This window comes from Carassius gibelio, chromosome A19 (genome assembly GCF_023724105.1).
Source record: "Carassius gibelio isolate Cgi1373 ecotype wild population from Czech Republic chromosome A19, carGib1.2-hapl.c, whole genome shotgun sequence".
Classification (NCBI taxonomy): Eukaryota; Metazoa; Chordata; class Actinopteri; order Cypriniformes; family Cyprinidae; genus Carassius; species Carassius gibelio.
Genome location: NC_068389.1, coordinates 10091788 through 10107402, shown reverse-complemented (window position 1 = coordinate 10107402; position 15615 = coordinate 10091788). Strand labels below are relative to the sequence as shown.

Genomic DNA, 15615 nt, shown 5'->3' with positions numbered 1-15615 from the left:
AAGATATAAAAATCTAAGTCTTCTTCTTTAGAAAAGTTATAGACACTCCCCAACTAGTCGCTAAATTTGATGTATATGTTTAATACTTAGGATAGGGGCTTGTTTACATCACTAACCCTAAGTATGAGTAATAATTATAGAGATGCTTGCCTTAACAAGCAAGACTAACAAGCCGCTCAGATCTAAACAATGACAATGTACAGCATCAGACCAGAGGAAGTATTGAAAGCTCTGGAATTGAATGCACTGTCTGGTCATGAAAAAGGAACAGTCTTTAGTGGGTGAGACAGGATAATGTGATGTATTGATTGATGAAATAGGTGGCTAAGAATGAGTGTAATGAAGGTTTGGTGTTTGTTATGGCTTTTAGTCATTAGACAAGCACACTGCTGCCCTCCGGAGACAGGACTTTAGGAGATGCTGCCGTTCAATATTGATGTTGAAAATGAAGCTCTGTGATTGGTCCACTCTCAACGTTCAGGATGCCGCATTAGAGGATTTTAATTAAGAGAGGATTCACACAGAGCCGGTGTGATCCTGCTCTGTCTCTCTCTCTTTCTCTTTCTCCACCTATCGACGGAGCTCACAGCATGTAAAAGGTCATCACATGAAAGCATTTCAGTGTGAATGAAAGCACCGTGCTTGTCAGAGTATGTTTTAATTCATCGTGTGTATGTGTTTGTTGAATGTCCGTTTAGTGCTGCGTTTCTCTCTGTGTGTGATAATTTCACGGGTAGCCAAGAAAAAAGGTCTCCCTTTGGATTGATTTCCCCAATGGCATTTACATGACATTCGCAGTGCACTGCCCACTCAAACCTGGAACAGGTTTCTGTATCCATGGATTTAATCTCATTCTCAACAGAAGTCTATGAAATCCGTGTGCAGTCGGGCAGGAGAATGAGACCGTAGAGAATAAACAAGGGTTAGATTGAGCTCTCCTCATTTTCTAAGTCGCATTTTATTTAAAAGTGTTGATATATTATTGAGAAGCAATCAAAGAATGTTCGAACCTGGTTTTGCAGAAATGGCTTACACCTACAGCAGTGTGTCAGAAAACCTCCTGTTTGCTATTTTCTTGTCCGTGTTACCCAGTCCCTGCACCTGCCACTGCACACATCACCAAAATACAACACAACCACAGCTACTGACTTGCCACATACGTTAAGACACCTGCCACACTGACTTCCAGAAAATGACACATCTGTACAACCGGTGACGATCGACACGATGCCACACTCATCACAGCTGCTTCCCCTGACAGCACACTCAGTATCTCATATACCATATTGGATTTTTAACCCTGGGTTATCATGTTCCATGTTGCACGCTGTTCAAGCCCTGAGTTGGTAATTAAAGCTGAAATGGTATTTTTTTTTTCTTCTAAAATACTTCATTCAGATTAATATATCAGTATTAATATATTAATATATTAATATTCCATATACATCCTGATTTGCATATTATATATATATATATATATATATATATATATATATATATATATATATATATATATATATACATACATACACACACACACACACACACACACACACATTCAATTGATTGAAAGTGACAGTACAGTATAAAATAGTATAGAATACTTATAAAATAAATGCTGTCATGAAAGAGTACAGAAAAAAAAATGTATGGTTCCCCCAAAAATATTAAGAAACACAATTAATGTTTTTTAATCAGCAAATCAGCATATTAGAATGATTTCTGCAGGATCATGAGTCACTGAAGACTGAAGTAATGTTGCTGAAATTCAACTTTGCATCACTGGAATAAAATAGATTTTTAAAATATATTACCAAGAAAACAGATATCTTAATGCAATCTTGGTAAGCATAAAATATATATATATATATATATATATATATATATATATATATATATATATATATATATATATATATATATATATATATATATATATATATATATATATATATTAAAGATGTTTTAAAACAAACAAAAAAACATACTGGCCCCTAATATTTAAACATCCACATTGACAATCAGGAATTTAGAATTTAATTTAAACCACTTAATAAAAAAACTGTTTAGGATTTTGACTAATTTAAAATAAATAAATAAATAAAAATTAAACAATAGAAAAAAGATATTTAAGATTCTGCACTAAGATTTTCTTTTTTTCTTTGATTAATGTATACTTTTTTTCAGTACCTTTTCACTCAAATTGTTATGCTGAATTTGTAAGAAAAAAAAGAAAAAAGCAATTATAACCACCAAATTAGTGTGAATTGTTGGTTAACCCAGGGTTAAAAGTGGCTCTAACCCAAGGTTCAGAAATACTCAGGGTTAAATGTAGCACAGATATCCTGAAATCAGATCCACTCACCTCCACATATTGGCATGAACGACAATGACGATCCCAGATTGCGTGATGGAAAGGCAGCAGTGGCCTGAAAGTGGGGTGAAGCCGGCATCATCTGTTTTGTGATTTATCAGTGTCTCTGTTGACCTCCATCATGTCAGCTGATCTTCGGTATCGCATAGGTTAAGTGGCTCACCTGTAGCCTGCATTTGAGAGAAATGATCCACATAGCATCCTAATCCTCGAGACCAGCTCAGCTGCCGGCTCTCCCCCCTCCTTCCTCCTTCCTTCTCTACGTATCCCACTCACACTTTCTCTATTACCCTGTCAAGCTCTTGTGTATGTTTAATAATGTGACCATTGATTTGAATACAAGTATTCTCTGCCACTGAAGGCTATTTGAAAATAATGAGCTGTACTTTGCCGATCGCACGGCTGGAAGAGAAATAATGCTTCGAATGTGGCGTAAGTAGGTTTACAATGTCATTTATGTGAATTTCCTTTCCCAATTATCCCTGCTGCATGTGTGTATTAGAACCAATGAGAGGAGTTTCTTTACAAGCCTCTTAATAACACGCCGCACGCTTCACGCATCACCGCAGTCGCTTGGAGGAGAAGATGCTGATGTAATCAAATCTAACTTGTTACATGGTTTATCAATGTCTTCCCTCCCTCAGGTTCTCGCTTTCCCTTTGGAGACCCTGAAAATACCTCGCCATCAATCCCGCTTATTCCCTTTCTGCCTATTCATGGAGGGTGCAAAAACACAAGGGTTCTCGAACAATGAAACGAGCTCTCCAATGACAAACGCATCATAAGAGATGGACCATAAACATGAGGGATGGTGGAGCCAGGAATAGCAGAGAGGGTCCAACTCTACTTATGAGGCAGGGAGATTAGAGGGTGTTTTACTGAAGCATGGCAGATCACATTATCGCTACTACATCCAGCCAAATGAGAAGCGGGAGGAGAAGATAAAGGGGAAGGTAGGGTGAAAGTATAGGCATAAATGATGGCAGCGGAGGTGAAACTTTGAAGATTGCAGCAATGACAAACACACTTGTGAGATCAGCATTTTTGGAATCTGATCGGGCCACTCCAAATGTGGTTTTAAATCTTATATACTACCATTTAAAAGTTTGGGGTTGGTTGGTTGGTTATATTTGTCAAAGAAGTCTCTTATGCTCACCAAAGCTGCATTTATTTAATCAAAAACAGTTAAAAGTTATAACATATTTTTTATATTATTACAATCCAAAGGCACCGGTGTTTTTAATTTATTTTTTTAAATTTTTCTTTATATATCCTTAAGCATCATTACTTCAACTTTCAGTGTCACATTATCCTTCAGAAATGATTACAATATGCAGATTTGCTCAAGAATCATTTCCTATTATTATCAATGTAGAAAACAGTTGTGCTGATTAATATTTTGATATAAACTACATTTATCTGAAAAAGAAATATTTTGTAACATTATAAATGTATTGAATTTAGTAATTCTTAAAAAAAAAATAGTTTGAATGCTTGGGTACATCTTACATCTGGTTGCACTGACTTACACGTAACCGTGTTTGAATTCTTATTTTAATTCTTAGCTCTATTCATAAAGGTCATTTTGGCATTTACAGAGATTAGTGAATTATAATTATTTATAGTTCATTTTAGAGGGGTTTTCGTCAATTTTACGTGGTATTACTTATTAGTTAATAATCAAAATGGAATATAAACAGACATTGTGCATTAGGCCTTGTAGTGTAATCCAAACCAGAAAGAGGAGGTGGAGCAGGCAGTTACAGGAGACAGTTTGGAGATCAACCAAATTCTGTAAACCACATAGTTTAATCTAGCACGCATTCATGTCAAGGAGTTTTGTGGTCATTCTTCTCATTACAGAGTAAGTGTAGAAAAAGAATGCAACCACAGCATGCAGTGCATCAAAGGTGATGGCGAAGAGTGGAGCACTGGAATATTTTCTCAGCAAGACTTAAAAGACGTTGTCGAAAATTGCTGTTACCTGCTGTCCACTGTGTAGAGAGTACCAGATGCAAACAATGGAACTTACACTCTGATATGGGACCTGCATGTGTTTGAATGAAATTAACAGACTGAGTTTAACAGTCATTTACGAGAACCACATGCTTTAGAGCACACCGCTTTTTGGCGCATTTTAGCCAGGAGTGTTAACCATCAGTGGGCTAGTGGAGGATTTAGAGGGACAGACATTCAAAACAACAGGTGTGTTATTAAGCAGTGCCTGGTCATATTTCACACTCCAATTCAACAGAGCAGCCAGTAGATGCGGTTGAGGCTCGCTCACTGTGATACAATCCCGGCATGGAGAGATTCTGACATTGCTTTGTTATCAAAGCGTCACAAACAGACATGGATTAAAAATTCTATGTCGTGGAAGAACGTGGCGAGCAGTGCATTTCCGTCCATGTTTGAACGTTCCTTGGCTCCTCAGTCATCATGACGGCTGAGTGATCTGTCTCCTGATATTCTACAATTCATTTACTTCTGGGAGGCCTGGGGAACAGGCGATGATGCGATCCTGAACCCTGGCATTTAGCAGCAAATTACATTTGGTGTCAAATCTAACAAATCTGTTTGGAGAACGCACTCCGTGGTGGGCAAATAAAAGGATCACTAGGGGGATGAGAGGGAAGGCTATTGCTGGATGTTGAGATCGCAGCACAAACCATCTGTAGGGGATTGGGTATTTATTTACTCAAAGTCAGATGTCTGGTTTTGATTCTCCTCTGCATATTGAGTCAACCTTTATTATAATTTAATTATGCCTTGTGAAAATTAACAACAGATACTTTTGTTCTTCACTTGTGCACTTCACAATGTAATGCATATCACTGGCGCCTTACAACCGCCTGCCTGCTTTCATGTGTTTGGTGACCTGGCAAACTCAAGAACCAATCAAGCTGCCCAGCTGTGACCTGGCAACCAGAACAGCCAATCACAGTGTCCCGCTGTGACCTTGCAGCCGTGGCATGGCATGGCGACTTACGCGACCATGATCATTAGCCAGCAACCACCTGTCACTTCACATATATCCGCTTCTCTGTGAAGGTCAAAGAATCGATTGTAATTGCAGAGGATGTCTTTCTTCGTAAAAATGAAAGTCTTTCTTATGAATATGATGTCAATGGGATGTCATTTTCTTCGACACAATCTGTCTTGATGGTTGGTTACAGCAGAGCTCATTTATCAGCTTGTGCACCGGCAACCTCTCAGTATATTCTGACATTCCCCCACAATTTAATGACCAGATATACACTGACAGTTGATTTGAGGTGTTTTGTGGGCCAGATAATAACAAAAACTCCTGTACAAATGTATTCTGTAATGCATGTGTGTTTTGTTAGCTGTATCCCATTATGAGCACAATCCCCAACTTGGCCCAGTAGGAGAAATATTGCACAAATGCAAACCAGGTTCTTCCTTAAAGGGTTAGTTCACCCAAAAAGGGAGATTCTGTCATTAATAACTCATTACCGTCCATCTTCACAACACAGTTTAAGATATTTTAGATTTAGTCCGAGAGCTCTCAGTCCCTCCATTGAAACTGTGTGTACGGTATACTGTCCATTTCCAGAAAGGTAGGAAAACATCATCAAAGTAGTCCATGTGACATCAGAGGGTCGGTTAGAATTTGTTGAACGAGTCAATCTTTTGTTCGTTTTCTGGCTCGGCTCGGTGTTCATCTTCAGTTCTCTCTTCACAGCAGTTCAGTCAGTGTACTGTTTGAGTAAATGAATTACTCCGGGATATTGGTTTGTTTGAACTCAGAGGGAGTGTCAGACACATTAACAAGTTAACAGCTTAAGTCATTTGTGGATTAATACGCATTGGAGATGCGAACCATTTCAAACGATTCAGTTCGATTTGGTGAACTGGTTCAAAAAGATCTGGTTACATCGAATGATTCGTTCGTGAACCAGATATCACTAAACTGCAGTGAAAGCGCTCACAACAGACCTGGAAGAGAAGACAATGCTGAATAAAGTTGTCGTTTTTGTTATTTAAATGACTCTCATGACCTGGTTGTTTTTAGTAGCCTAAATCAAACCCATACAGTAAAATCTATGTTGTCCAACTATTGAATGAATGACACCAATAAGTCCCCCCTTTGCTTTGGGTTTTACACTCACTAAAATGAACTGGCTCATGAGAGTCAATGTAGTCTGATTCCTGAACAAGTGAGCCACCTCTTTTTATTGATTCATAAGCATACAGAACAACCGGTGTTGTCTAATTGTAGTCAGTTCTTTTTAGTGAATTAAAAACATACAACTTAGTTAAGTTCATGAATCAATAACTTTTATGAGCCAGTTATTTCAAGTAAATCAGAAACATGCACCAAAATCAGTGTAGTCTGATTCCTGAATGAATGACTCTTATGTTATTTTTGGTGAATCAAAACCATTCAGCACAAACAGTGTAGTCTCAAACAAATGGCACTCGAACTAATCAATCTAATCAAGTCAGTTGGTTTAGAGAATCTGTTTGTTTAGTATTGTTGTTCAATATATAGCAGACAAGTTATTGGATTGCATTTATTCTTTGCCTTTAAGAAGACATCACTTCTCCCCCCAAATTATTATTCATTTAAAGAACTAAACTAAAGAGTCATTAATGGAACCATTTAGGAACCAGAAGCGGAACCAGAAACATTTAATTCATTGCAATTCCCATCTGTGTTTTTAAGGTTCAGAGAACAGGAACACAATGACAGAGATTTAGATCATTCCTCCAACTGTGAGTGTGAGCCCATCAAACACAGGATATCTGGCTGCAGCGCCATTTAAACTAGGATTAGATGTCGAATTGTGCAGTTATCTTAACACCAATCCCATTTGACTGGCCACTAACCAGTAGACAGTGTGGATATGGCTGTATCTTAAAATGATCCATGCCTTTAGATCTGAAGAAAGTGACTTACTTGGTCCCATTAAGGCAGCAATGTGGTGCATCAGGTGTCTGAATTACTGGCAAAGACAGTGAAACGTGGCCCACAGGGACGTTGGCAGCCTGCTGCCAGCTCTTTGTGTATGCAGAGGGATTGTGGGGTAGAGCTGCTGACCTCCACGTGCTACAGCTTTGCGGGGCTCTGCATGACAGCGGCAAGATTTCTCTGGAGAGGCAGTCTTGCCTCATATTCCCCCAGTTGCTTTCAACCTTGACATTCTTCTCAAAAAGCATGTGAAGATATCCATACTAATTCTGGTGATATCCAGTCTGCTGTGTCGTGATCCTACTCTAAGCAGCCCGGGACATTCTACTCAGTCCTCTTATTTGCAAATGCACAGAAAGACATAGCAATAGAAGGACAGTAAAAGGGAATATTTATCTCTCAGATTTTGAAAAAGATAGAATACCAGTATGGTGCTTTCTAAAGTTGCACTGTTTACCGGTACTATGGTAGTATCACGATACTAAGGCTGCAAAATATTGCCGGTGCCACTGTATTTGTCATCACGGTTCTACCGTAAGTAATGTATGTGGGACAGCTGCTTAAATGTTTGAACACTTGTGCCTTCAAATAAGCAGAACAAAGGCATCTTTTTTTTCCTATTGATTTTCTCCAGTGCCCTTTAATGGCGCAAAATACTTGTTGCTTAAGGCATTGAGATTTCCGCTGTCAGTTTGTGTTGGGGGATATCAGCATATGGTTTTGTTTTGGGGTGTTATCGCTGCTTTCCCTGCTCTTATCCATGCTAGGCTGTATGGATGCACAGGGAGTTCTTGCCCAGAACAGAACCATACTCCTAATCCAAACTGTATACTAATTGTCAATCATCGTTGACAACAGCGGTCCTGACAGAAATCAAGCGTAGTTCTGTTCTGGCAGGTCACGTCAGACAAGATCGTATCAGTTGAATCTCAGTTAAGCCAGTTGTACAATGTCCACTATTTTCTCCACGCTCAAGCAGCTGTAGCGACAACAGTGTCTTGCAATCAATACAGGTGTTTTGAGGTTGGATGTAAAAGTGAGCATAAAAGGGTGCAGTGGATTTGTTTTTCATGGTAATGCACCAAAAAAAAAATTATATATATATATATATATATTGAAGAGAGGTTTGGGGTGAACAATAGTGCATTATCATTTAAAGAGACATGCACCGAAATAGGTCACTGTGAACAGAGCTGTTTTTAGTAAAAAGGGTATCGTTTTAAATGACCATTGACAATTTTAACCAAAATATGTTGCAGACATTTCATGGAGAGCCTAAAGAATCATACCAACTTGTGGAAAATGGGAATCTGATTTCCCCTTTAATGTATTTCTATTGAATCCAACGTTGGGGGACGTCGTGGCCTAATGGTTAAAGTTTTACTCCTAACCCTAAGGTTGTGGGTTTGAGTCTCAGGCCGGCAATACCATGACTGAGGTGCCCTTGTGCAAGACACTGAACCCCCAACTGTTCCCCGGGCACCGCAGCATAAATAGCTGCCCACTGCTCCCGGGTGTGTGTTCACAGTGTGTGTGTTCACTTTGGACGGATTAAATGCAGAGCACGAATTCTGAGTATAGGTCACCATACTTGGCTGAATGTCACTTCACTTCACTATTTAAAACTGGTTTTATTTTAAAAGACTTAGAAGAGAAAACCTGAATTGAAGTGCACATTTCATATTGATAAATTTTACAATATATTTGTGAACAGAAATCTATTGTGTTTAATTTGTCTTTGAAGACGAACAAATGTTTTAATGGTCTGGAACATTGTTATGATTCACTAAAAAGAACTGGTTCATTATAATCATAGGAATACACTGATCGTGCTGCATGTTTTTGATTAATAACTGGCTGGTAAGATTAATTCATTCAGGAATTATATTACACTGGTTTATAATGTACCTAATTGTTTGGAACGCCGTGAACAATTTCACCAAAACCTTAATTATAATTCAAAAATCCAGAACTGAGTCAGTGATTTTGCTGTACCGACATTAAAACATCATAGTTCAAAATTAAGAAAAATTACCACAACCTTTTGTAATTTCTCTCAGAACCACTATTGTCAAAAATGATTGATAATTGACATACAGTTTGGATTTGGTATAGTTCTGTTCTGGGCAAGAAATCCCTGGATTTCCTTGCTGCCTAACATGGATAAGAGAAGGGAGAGCAGCAATAAGCCCCTAGGGTAAACATAGCAGAACCAACGTAAATGCATTGCAGATATCATAAATGTTCAATAATTTGCCGTAAACATTTTAGAAATTAAGTTGATTCAAAGGGGAATCAGTAGGCTGAATCCTGACTGGACGAAAGGAGGAGCTGGGGATGGAGGAGGGTAATTAGCTATTGAGCCATCACAAAGCTGTTGATAATACTGAAGGAACTTATATATGGATGCTGTGATGGGCATTGTATCCTATTGGTTGACATGGATTAAATAAACTGGTTTCGTTGTACCATTGCAGCAATGAATCAAAATATTTTTTTTATTATTTATATTCCATGTGTAGAGATTTCTGATGCACTGGTTTGTTTGTGATCAGGTGAGAAACCTAGGACTATTTCATAAAAATAGTGTTTTGCAAAAAATTCAATATGCTGGAATTATTTTAATGATGGAAATTAAATCAGAGGTACAGTATGTGTTTTTGTGTGATCAAAAGGATTCCAATGACATAAAACACTGGAGCAAGTGACAAGGTGTTATGATGACTTTTGTGCATTTTTTTATTTTTTATTTGACCATTCAGGATGAGACCTTTTGCCTTAGATCTCAATAAAAGTGCTAAAATTCTTCCAATTTCCAGAGCTGAAAAACATCATTTTAGCAATGTCAAATAATTTACCATAGAAATATATAATATATACCTTCATAACTGTTATAGTGCCACCTATTGGCCAATCACCATAAAAGTTGGTGTGCATGTTTACAATCGTATGTTGCATATTCTTACCTAATTTCATGAAGTTTCTTTTAGAATTGATAGGCTTTTGGGTAAACGAGTCTAGAATTGAGGGCTAGTGCCACCCTGGAGGCTAATCGCCACTCTGCATGCGCCACACATACAGGGGTGTATTTCATCTGTGGCACAACCCCAGGGCACTTGCAGCAGCTGCTAAGCTAATACCAGTTCTCTGATATATAACCAGTGCCTGTGGGTTTTAATATTGGAGAGAATGTGAAAATCGGAACAGTTTGTGAGAGAGAGAGAAACAGAAAGGTGGCCTGAAACCTCTGCTGCTATTCCATCTCCAGTTGAGCCTAAAGTGCTTCCCTAACAAACAAAACATTGACTCATTGTTTTAAAATATGTAGATTCTATATTCACTAATCAGCTTTGTGCTAGAATGTGAGTGAAAATATATCAGTGGAACAATCTGAATATCCCCAAGACATCTAGAGAAAGCGATATCTCATGTTTCTGCCTGGAATTTCGTTATTCATTTCAAAGTCTGCTTGATCATGTCACATGTCACTCCTAACTTTGAGTATCAATGTGATCTATCCGTGTTTTTGAGAAGAGAAGTTGCAAGATCAGCCGTGGGAATAAACGGAGCAGGAGAAAACAGATAGATTGCTGCAGCAATTCTCATCATCTCTCAGGATTAGTGAGAGGGCGAATGTGTTACCAAAACCAATGGATGTGTAGAAAAATGGCACTCAGCTCGGTGGAAAAACATTGGGTTCGGGGGAAGGTGAGGAAGAGAGAGGAAGCGAAGGATCGGTGTCAGACCATCAGTTTGGAGATACATTATTGAAGACTACAGTCGGGCACATGTAGCCAGTCCTCTATGGATCCTGTTTACCACGATGTATCTGCTGCAAGGTGCAGGATTAGTGTGAGCGGTGGCTGGGAGTTTGGAAATAGATGGTGCAGTGGAGATGAGGGTGTGTGGGAGAGAGAAATGAAGCGTGTGATTCATAATGTAGGGTATAGCAGGTTTTTGTCTAGAATGGTTCAGGATACATCCAATCCTTATATTGATTGGAAAACAACAACAAAATGTGAGTGACATGAAATCAGACTAAACTGCGACTGAGAATGTAAGGATGCAATTGCGGGAAGGAAGACGTTATTGAATGAAAATACGTCTGTAATTAGGTTCCGAGCAATAGACAGTGAGAGAAAGAAAAATGTGGATCTGATGGTTTGGGTGTAGTTGGCGGGAAAGGAGGTGGGGAGAAGGGTGGGTAATAAACCAGAGTGGTTGTGTTAAGAGGTTGTAAATTCAAAGTGCTCTGTGAAACGGAGAAGGAAAATGAGACCCACACATCTACGACTCTCTCTCTCACACACACACACTCGTTTCCAGCTCTCTTTCTCTCACACTTTCTCTCTCTCACACGCACATACATACACATTCTCTCTCTCGCGCGCGCGCTGCCTCTCTATAAACCAGCACATCTCTCTCTCTCTCTCTCTCTCTCTCTCTCTCTCTCTCTCTCTCTCTCTCAGTCTCACTCAGTCTCCTGCTGCATCCAACGAACACAACACACTCACTCACTGCCGTGACTTCGTTTATCGTTTCTTTTGTTTCCTGACTGGATTTTATACCGTTCAGCCACAAAGATATATCGCGCTAATCGGGTTTCACTCCGAATTCATTAAAGACGCGCGCAGAAGATTCCAGTGGATCGTGGATAACGCGACGCTTTCCATAAACAAACACGTAACGTTCATTTCTGTGCTCGATTCGTTCCGGGTTCGGGAGAAGCGTGAGTATAGATTACAGCACGAAACGACAGATTGTTTTTGTTTTTAGCGCTCCCGCTCGTTAACGTTATTTCGGGTAGATGTACTCTCTTGTTACATTTTAAACCGCTTCTTTAGACTCTTTGTAACGTCACGTTAACTTTTAACGTCAGTTGCGTTCACGAGCTTAATGTCGGCTATTTAAAACTTTGGTGAACCTTTGAAACTTAGTACATTTTAAGCGTTCACGAGCTGTGCGTGCGCAATAGTTCAGTACGCGGAACCTGTTAACGCGACGCTTATAGTTTTTTATATAGTTTATAGTTTTGTCAGGTCACTTAGAAAAATCTAAACCACATGCCTTTGAATCGTCATCGATGTTGTGTTTAGATTTTTGTCTTAAACGCATCCAAGCTGAAAATGTAAAAGTGGATTTTAGTGCATCTAAAAGTATATTAAATATATATAGGAGTTCGGGGTAAGCATTCGCGTGAGATTTTGAATGAATAATTTCAGTATTGAAGGAGACTAAACTTTACACTATCCAATATATATACAATATATATATAAGTAAAACTTTAATGTAAAACAACATCAAGAACATAAACTGTGTTGGCACACACTCATGCCCACTATGGCCAAACTATCCTGGCATCACAGCAGAGGACGGCACTTGGTATCAACTTCCTACTTTGTTTTGGCCACCCTTACTTTACTGTTCTCCTGGTCCTGCCCGGTTCTAGGCAAGAAGAAGCTCTACATTGGAGCCCTGTTCCCGATGAGCGGAGGATGGCCGGGTGGCCAGGCTTGTCTCCCTGCTGCCCAAATGGCCCTGGATCTGGTGAACAAGAGAGCGGATATTCTTCCGGAGTATGAGCTTGAATTAATCTACTACGACAGTATGGTAAGTGAGCACTGCATGTGAGCCTCTTTAATTACTTTCCATTATGTAAACTGTTTGATAGCATGCAATTGAGTGTGCACCGAACTAGTCACTCCATAAGAGTGTTTACTTGCTGTTGATGTTATTTATTCAGACAGTGTGGAGAGTCATTATCAGTGGCTTGCTGAAGATTTGTGTTCACAGGAGATTTCTGAGCAAATTTACATTTTACGACAGCATATTAGGTCAGCTGTAGTATGCTAATAGGGGTTTGGTGGAAGCTAATGAACATAATGTTCTTTAAATGGGAATTTGTACTTGATTCAGTGTGACTTCATTAAAACTGCACAGAGGAATGTTTTGACAGCATCATATTAGTTATGCTGTCACCTGAGGTTTGCTGGAAAATATCTATGCATAGTGGCCCAATATACCTTCCGCTTTCCCTGTTCATATCTTTCCATTGGCTTCACTCTCTCTCTACTTATCTCCATCTTTCCCACCTGCGTCCCTCCTCCCCCGCACAAGAGATGCCAACTGCCTCTCTCTCTCTCTCTCACTCACACACACAAACATACACACACACATATGCAGATTGCAAGCCAGAGTTTTAGACAGAAAAGACATACAGATACATGCAGAGCGCAAACAGTTAATTCCCTGTGACTGTTCGGTGTTGCTAAGAGCTTCGCCGTGATTGGTCGGAACAGGTCTGCATTGGAACCCCGCTTCAAAGATACAGGAGAAGGAGGAGAGACTGGGGGTGGAGGTTGGCATGACAACAGTTTCCAAGACCACTGCTGTTCAAACAAACACATAAGGCCACAGATTGCTTTGACAAAAGAGAGAAAGAAGCATGGTTATTTATGATTATTGCATAAACAGAGTCAGATGGATAAATGGGAGAAATTAGCTGGCTGGTGTGAGACTATAGATGTATGAAGTCCCGTTCTTCCGTCTGCACTCGGACATATTGAGAGCATCTTTTCTGATCCCCAGCAGTCGGTGGATGTACTCAGAACCCCTGTGGATCCGAATGAATACATGCACACAGAAACACTCTCACGCAGAGAGCCGCGTCTGATTAGGATTCAGCACCACGGACAGCTACATTTAGAGAGCAGGAAAGCGCTGTGTCATCAGGAGGTTTAAGGCGAGCAGGAACATTTCATCTGAGTTGGGTTTTAGATATTCAGACCCAGATGTTCCTTAAACCTGTGCTCAGTGTAGTTCTGGGCTGTCCTTGGCTCTGTGTGGGGAGGGTACGAGGGGGGCATGCTTATTAGTATGGACTGGACCTGTAGAGCAGTGAAGAGAAACTACAACAAATATATTTTTAAAATTCCCATTTACTCTTATAGGTAAAAAAAAGAAGAAAAACACCTCATCTGTAAAAAGGGTCCATAAAGTTCATTTTGTCAGTTGTTTTGTAATTTAGTCTGGGCCTGTCTCAAATGCCCTTTTTAGTTTTTATCATATTTTGTTTTTGTTTAGACCCAAGTCCCAAAGTCTGGAAATTTTAGTTTTAGTCAATGAATATGTTTAATTTTAGTCATGCTGCATAATGGTTAAACTGCTAACCATGATTATTTTGCTCAAAATTATAATTGTGATTACTGATCATGATTGTTGTCATTTGAGAAATTTCATCATAAATACTGCACTTTTTTACCTCATCTAGTTTCCTGATTTATTATATTATCATATAATGTAATATTAACACAATCTCTACATTATGAAAACTAGTAAATCTCAGAAGCTTCTCTCAAAAAACAAAACACTGAAAATCCTAATATTAATTGCAATAATTCCAAATGATATTCTTGTTTTCCTATTAAAATAACAACAACAAAAAGTTAATATTTCTTGGCACCATAGTTGTGCAGAATATCACAATGGAGATCACTGAACTCCAACATTTTGTCATTGATTTTAGTTCATCATAATTCATAACTTTTTCCACAGAGAGACCATGCGTATGGTTGCTAGATTGAAAGTAAACGCTAGGCAGAAAATGTGTCCTTTTTGGAGAAAAGCTGTGATGGGGGGATTTAAATTCTTGACATCTTGCAACCTCAAGCATGAAAACCTAGAGGTCTAAATTATTTCTTCTCTTTTATGTTGAAGAAAATATAAAGAGATTTTATATATAGGGAGTTTTTAATTTTGAATCTATATTTTGCTTTGACTTTGTTCTTCAATGATATTGCATGTTGAGATAGTTACAGATAGTGTTTAATGATGTCAGTGTCATCTTTTCTTATTCATGGAAAAAGGTTGTTAATTAATATTTTTTTATCATATGTCATGGTTTTTGTTAAAGAAAGTAAAACTAGTATGAAATAGGGTGGACATACTGTACTCCAGTCTTCTTCAGTGTCACACGATCCTTCAGAAATCATTTTAATATGCTTATTTGCTGTTCAAGAAACATTTCTGAATATTATCAATGTAGAAAACTGTTGTGCTGCTTAATATTTTTGCAGGAACTGATACAAGGACAGCATTTATTTGAAATATATTTTGTAACATTATAAAAGTCTTTACTGTATAATTTAAAGATCACAAAATAGTTTTGTAGTAGAAATTTGTATTTTAATTACATAAATGTGGCTTGTTTTCTGTGTAGTTTCTTAGAACCTTTTATGATCAGTCAAATATATTGTTAAATAAGTTCCTCCTATCTTCAGGATAATCTTTATTCTGTTTTTAAGAA

The 15615-nt window shown here is 38.5% G+C and overlaps 1 protein-coding gene across 3 annotated transcripts in view; it reads left to right on the top strand.

Moving 5' to 3' along the window:
• LOC127935685 (gamma-aminobutyric acid type B receptor subunit 1-like) overlaps positions 1–15615 on the top strand; it is a 106729-nt gene that overhangs the window by 46166 nt on the left and 44948 nt on the right. For 2 of the 3 annotated variants that reach the window (XM_052533781.1, XM_052533780.1), the window contains exon 7: positions 12760–12920. In XM_052533781.1, coding sequence (XP_052389741.1) covers positions 12760–12920 — 161 coding nt within the window. Of the gene's footprint in view, positions 1–11502; positions 12921–15615 lie in introns of those variants that run through there. The other variant, XM_052533782.1, reaches the window with a different exon arrangement.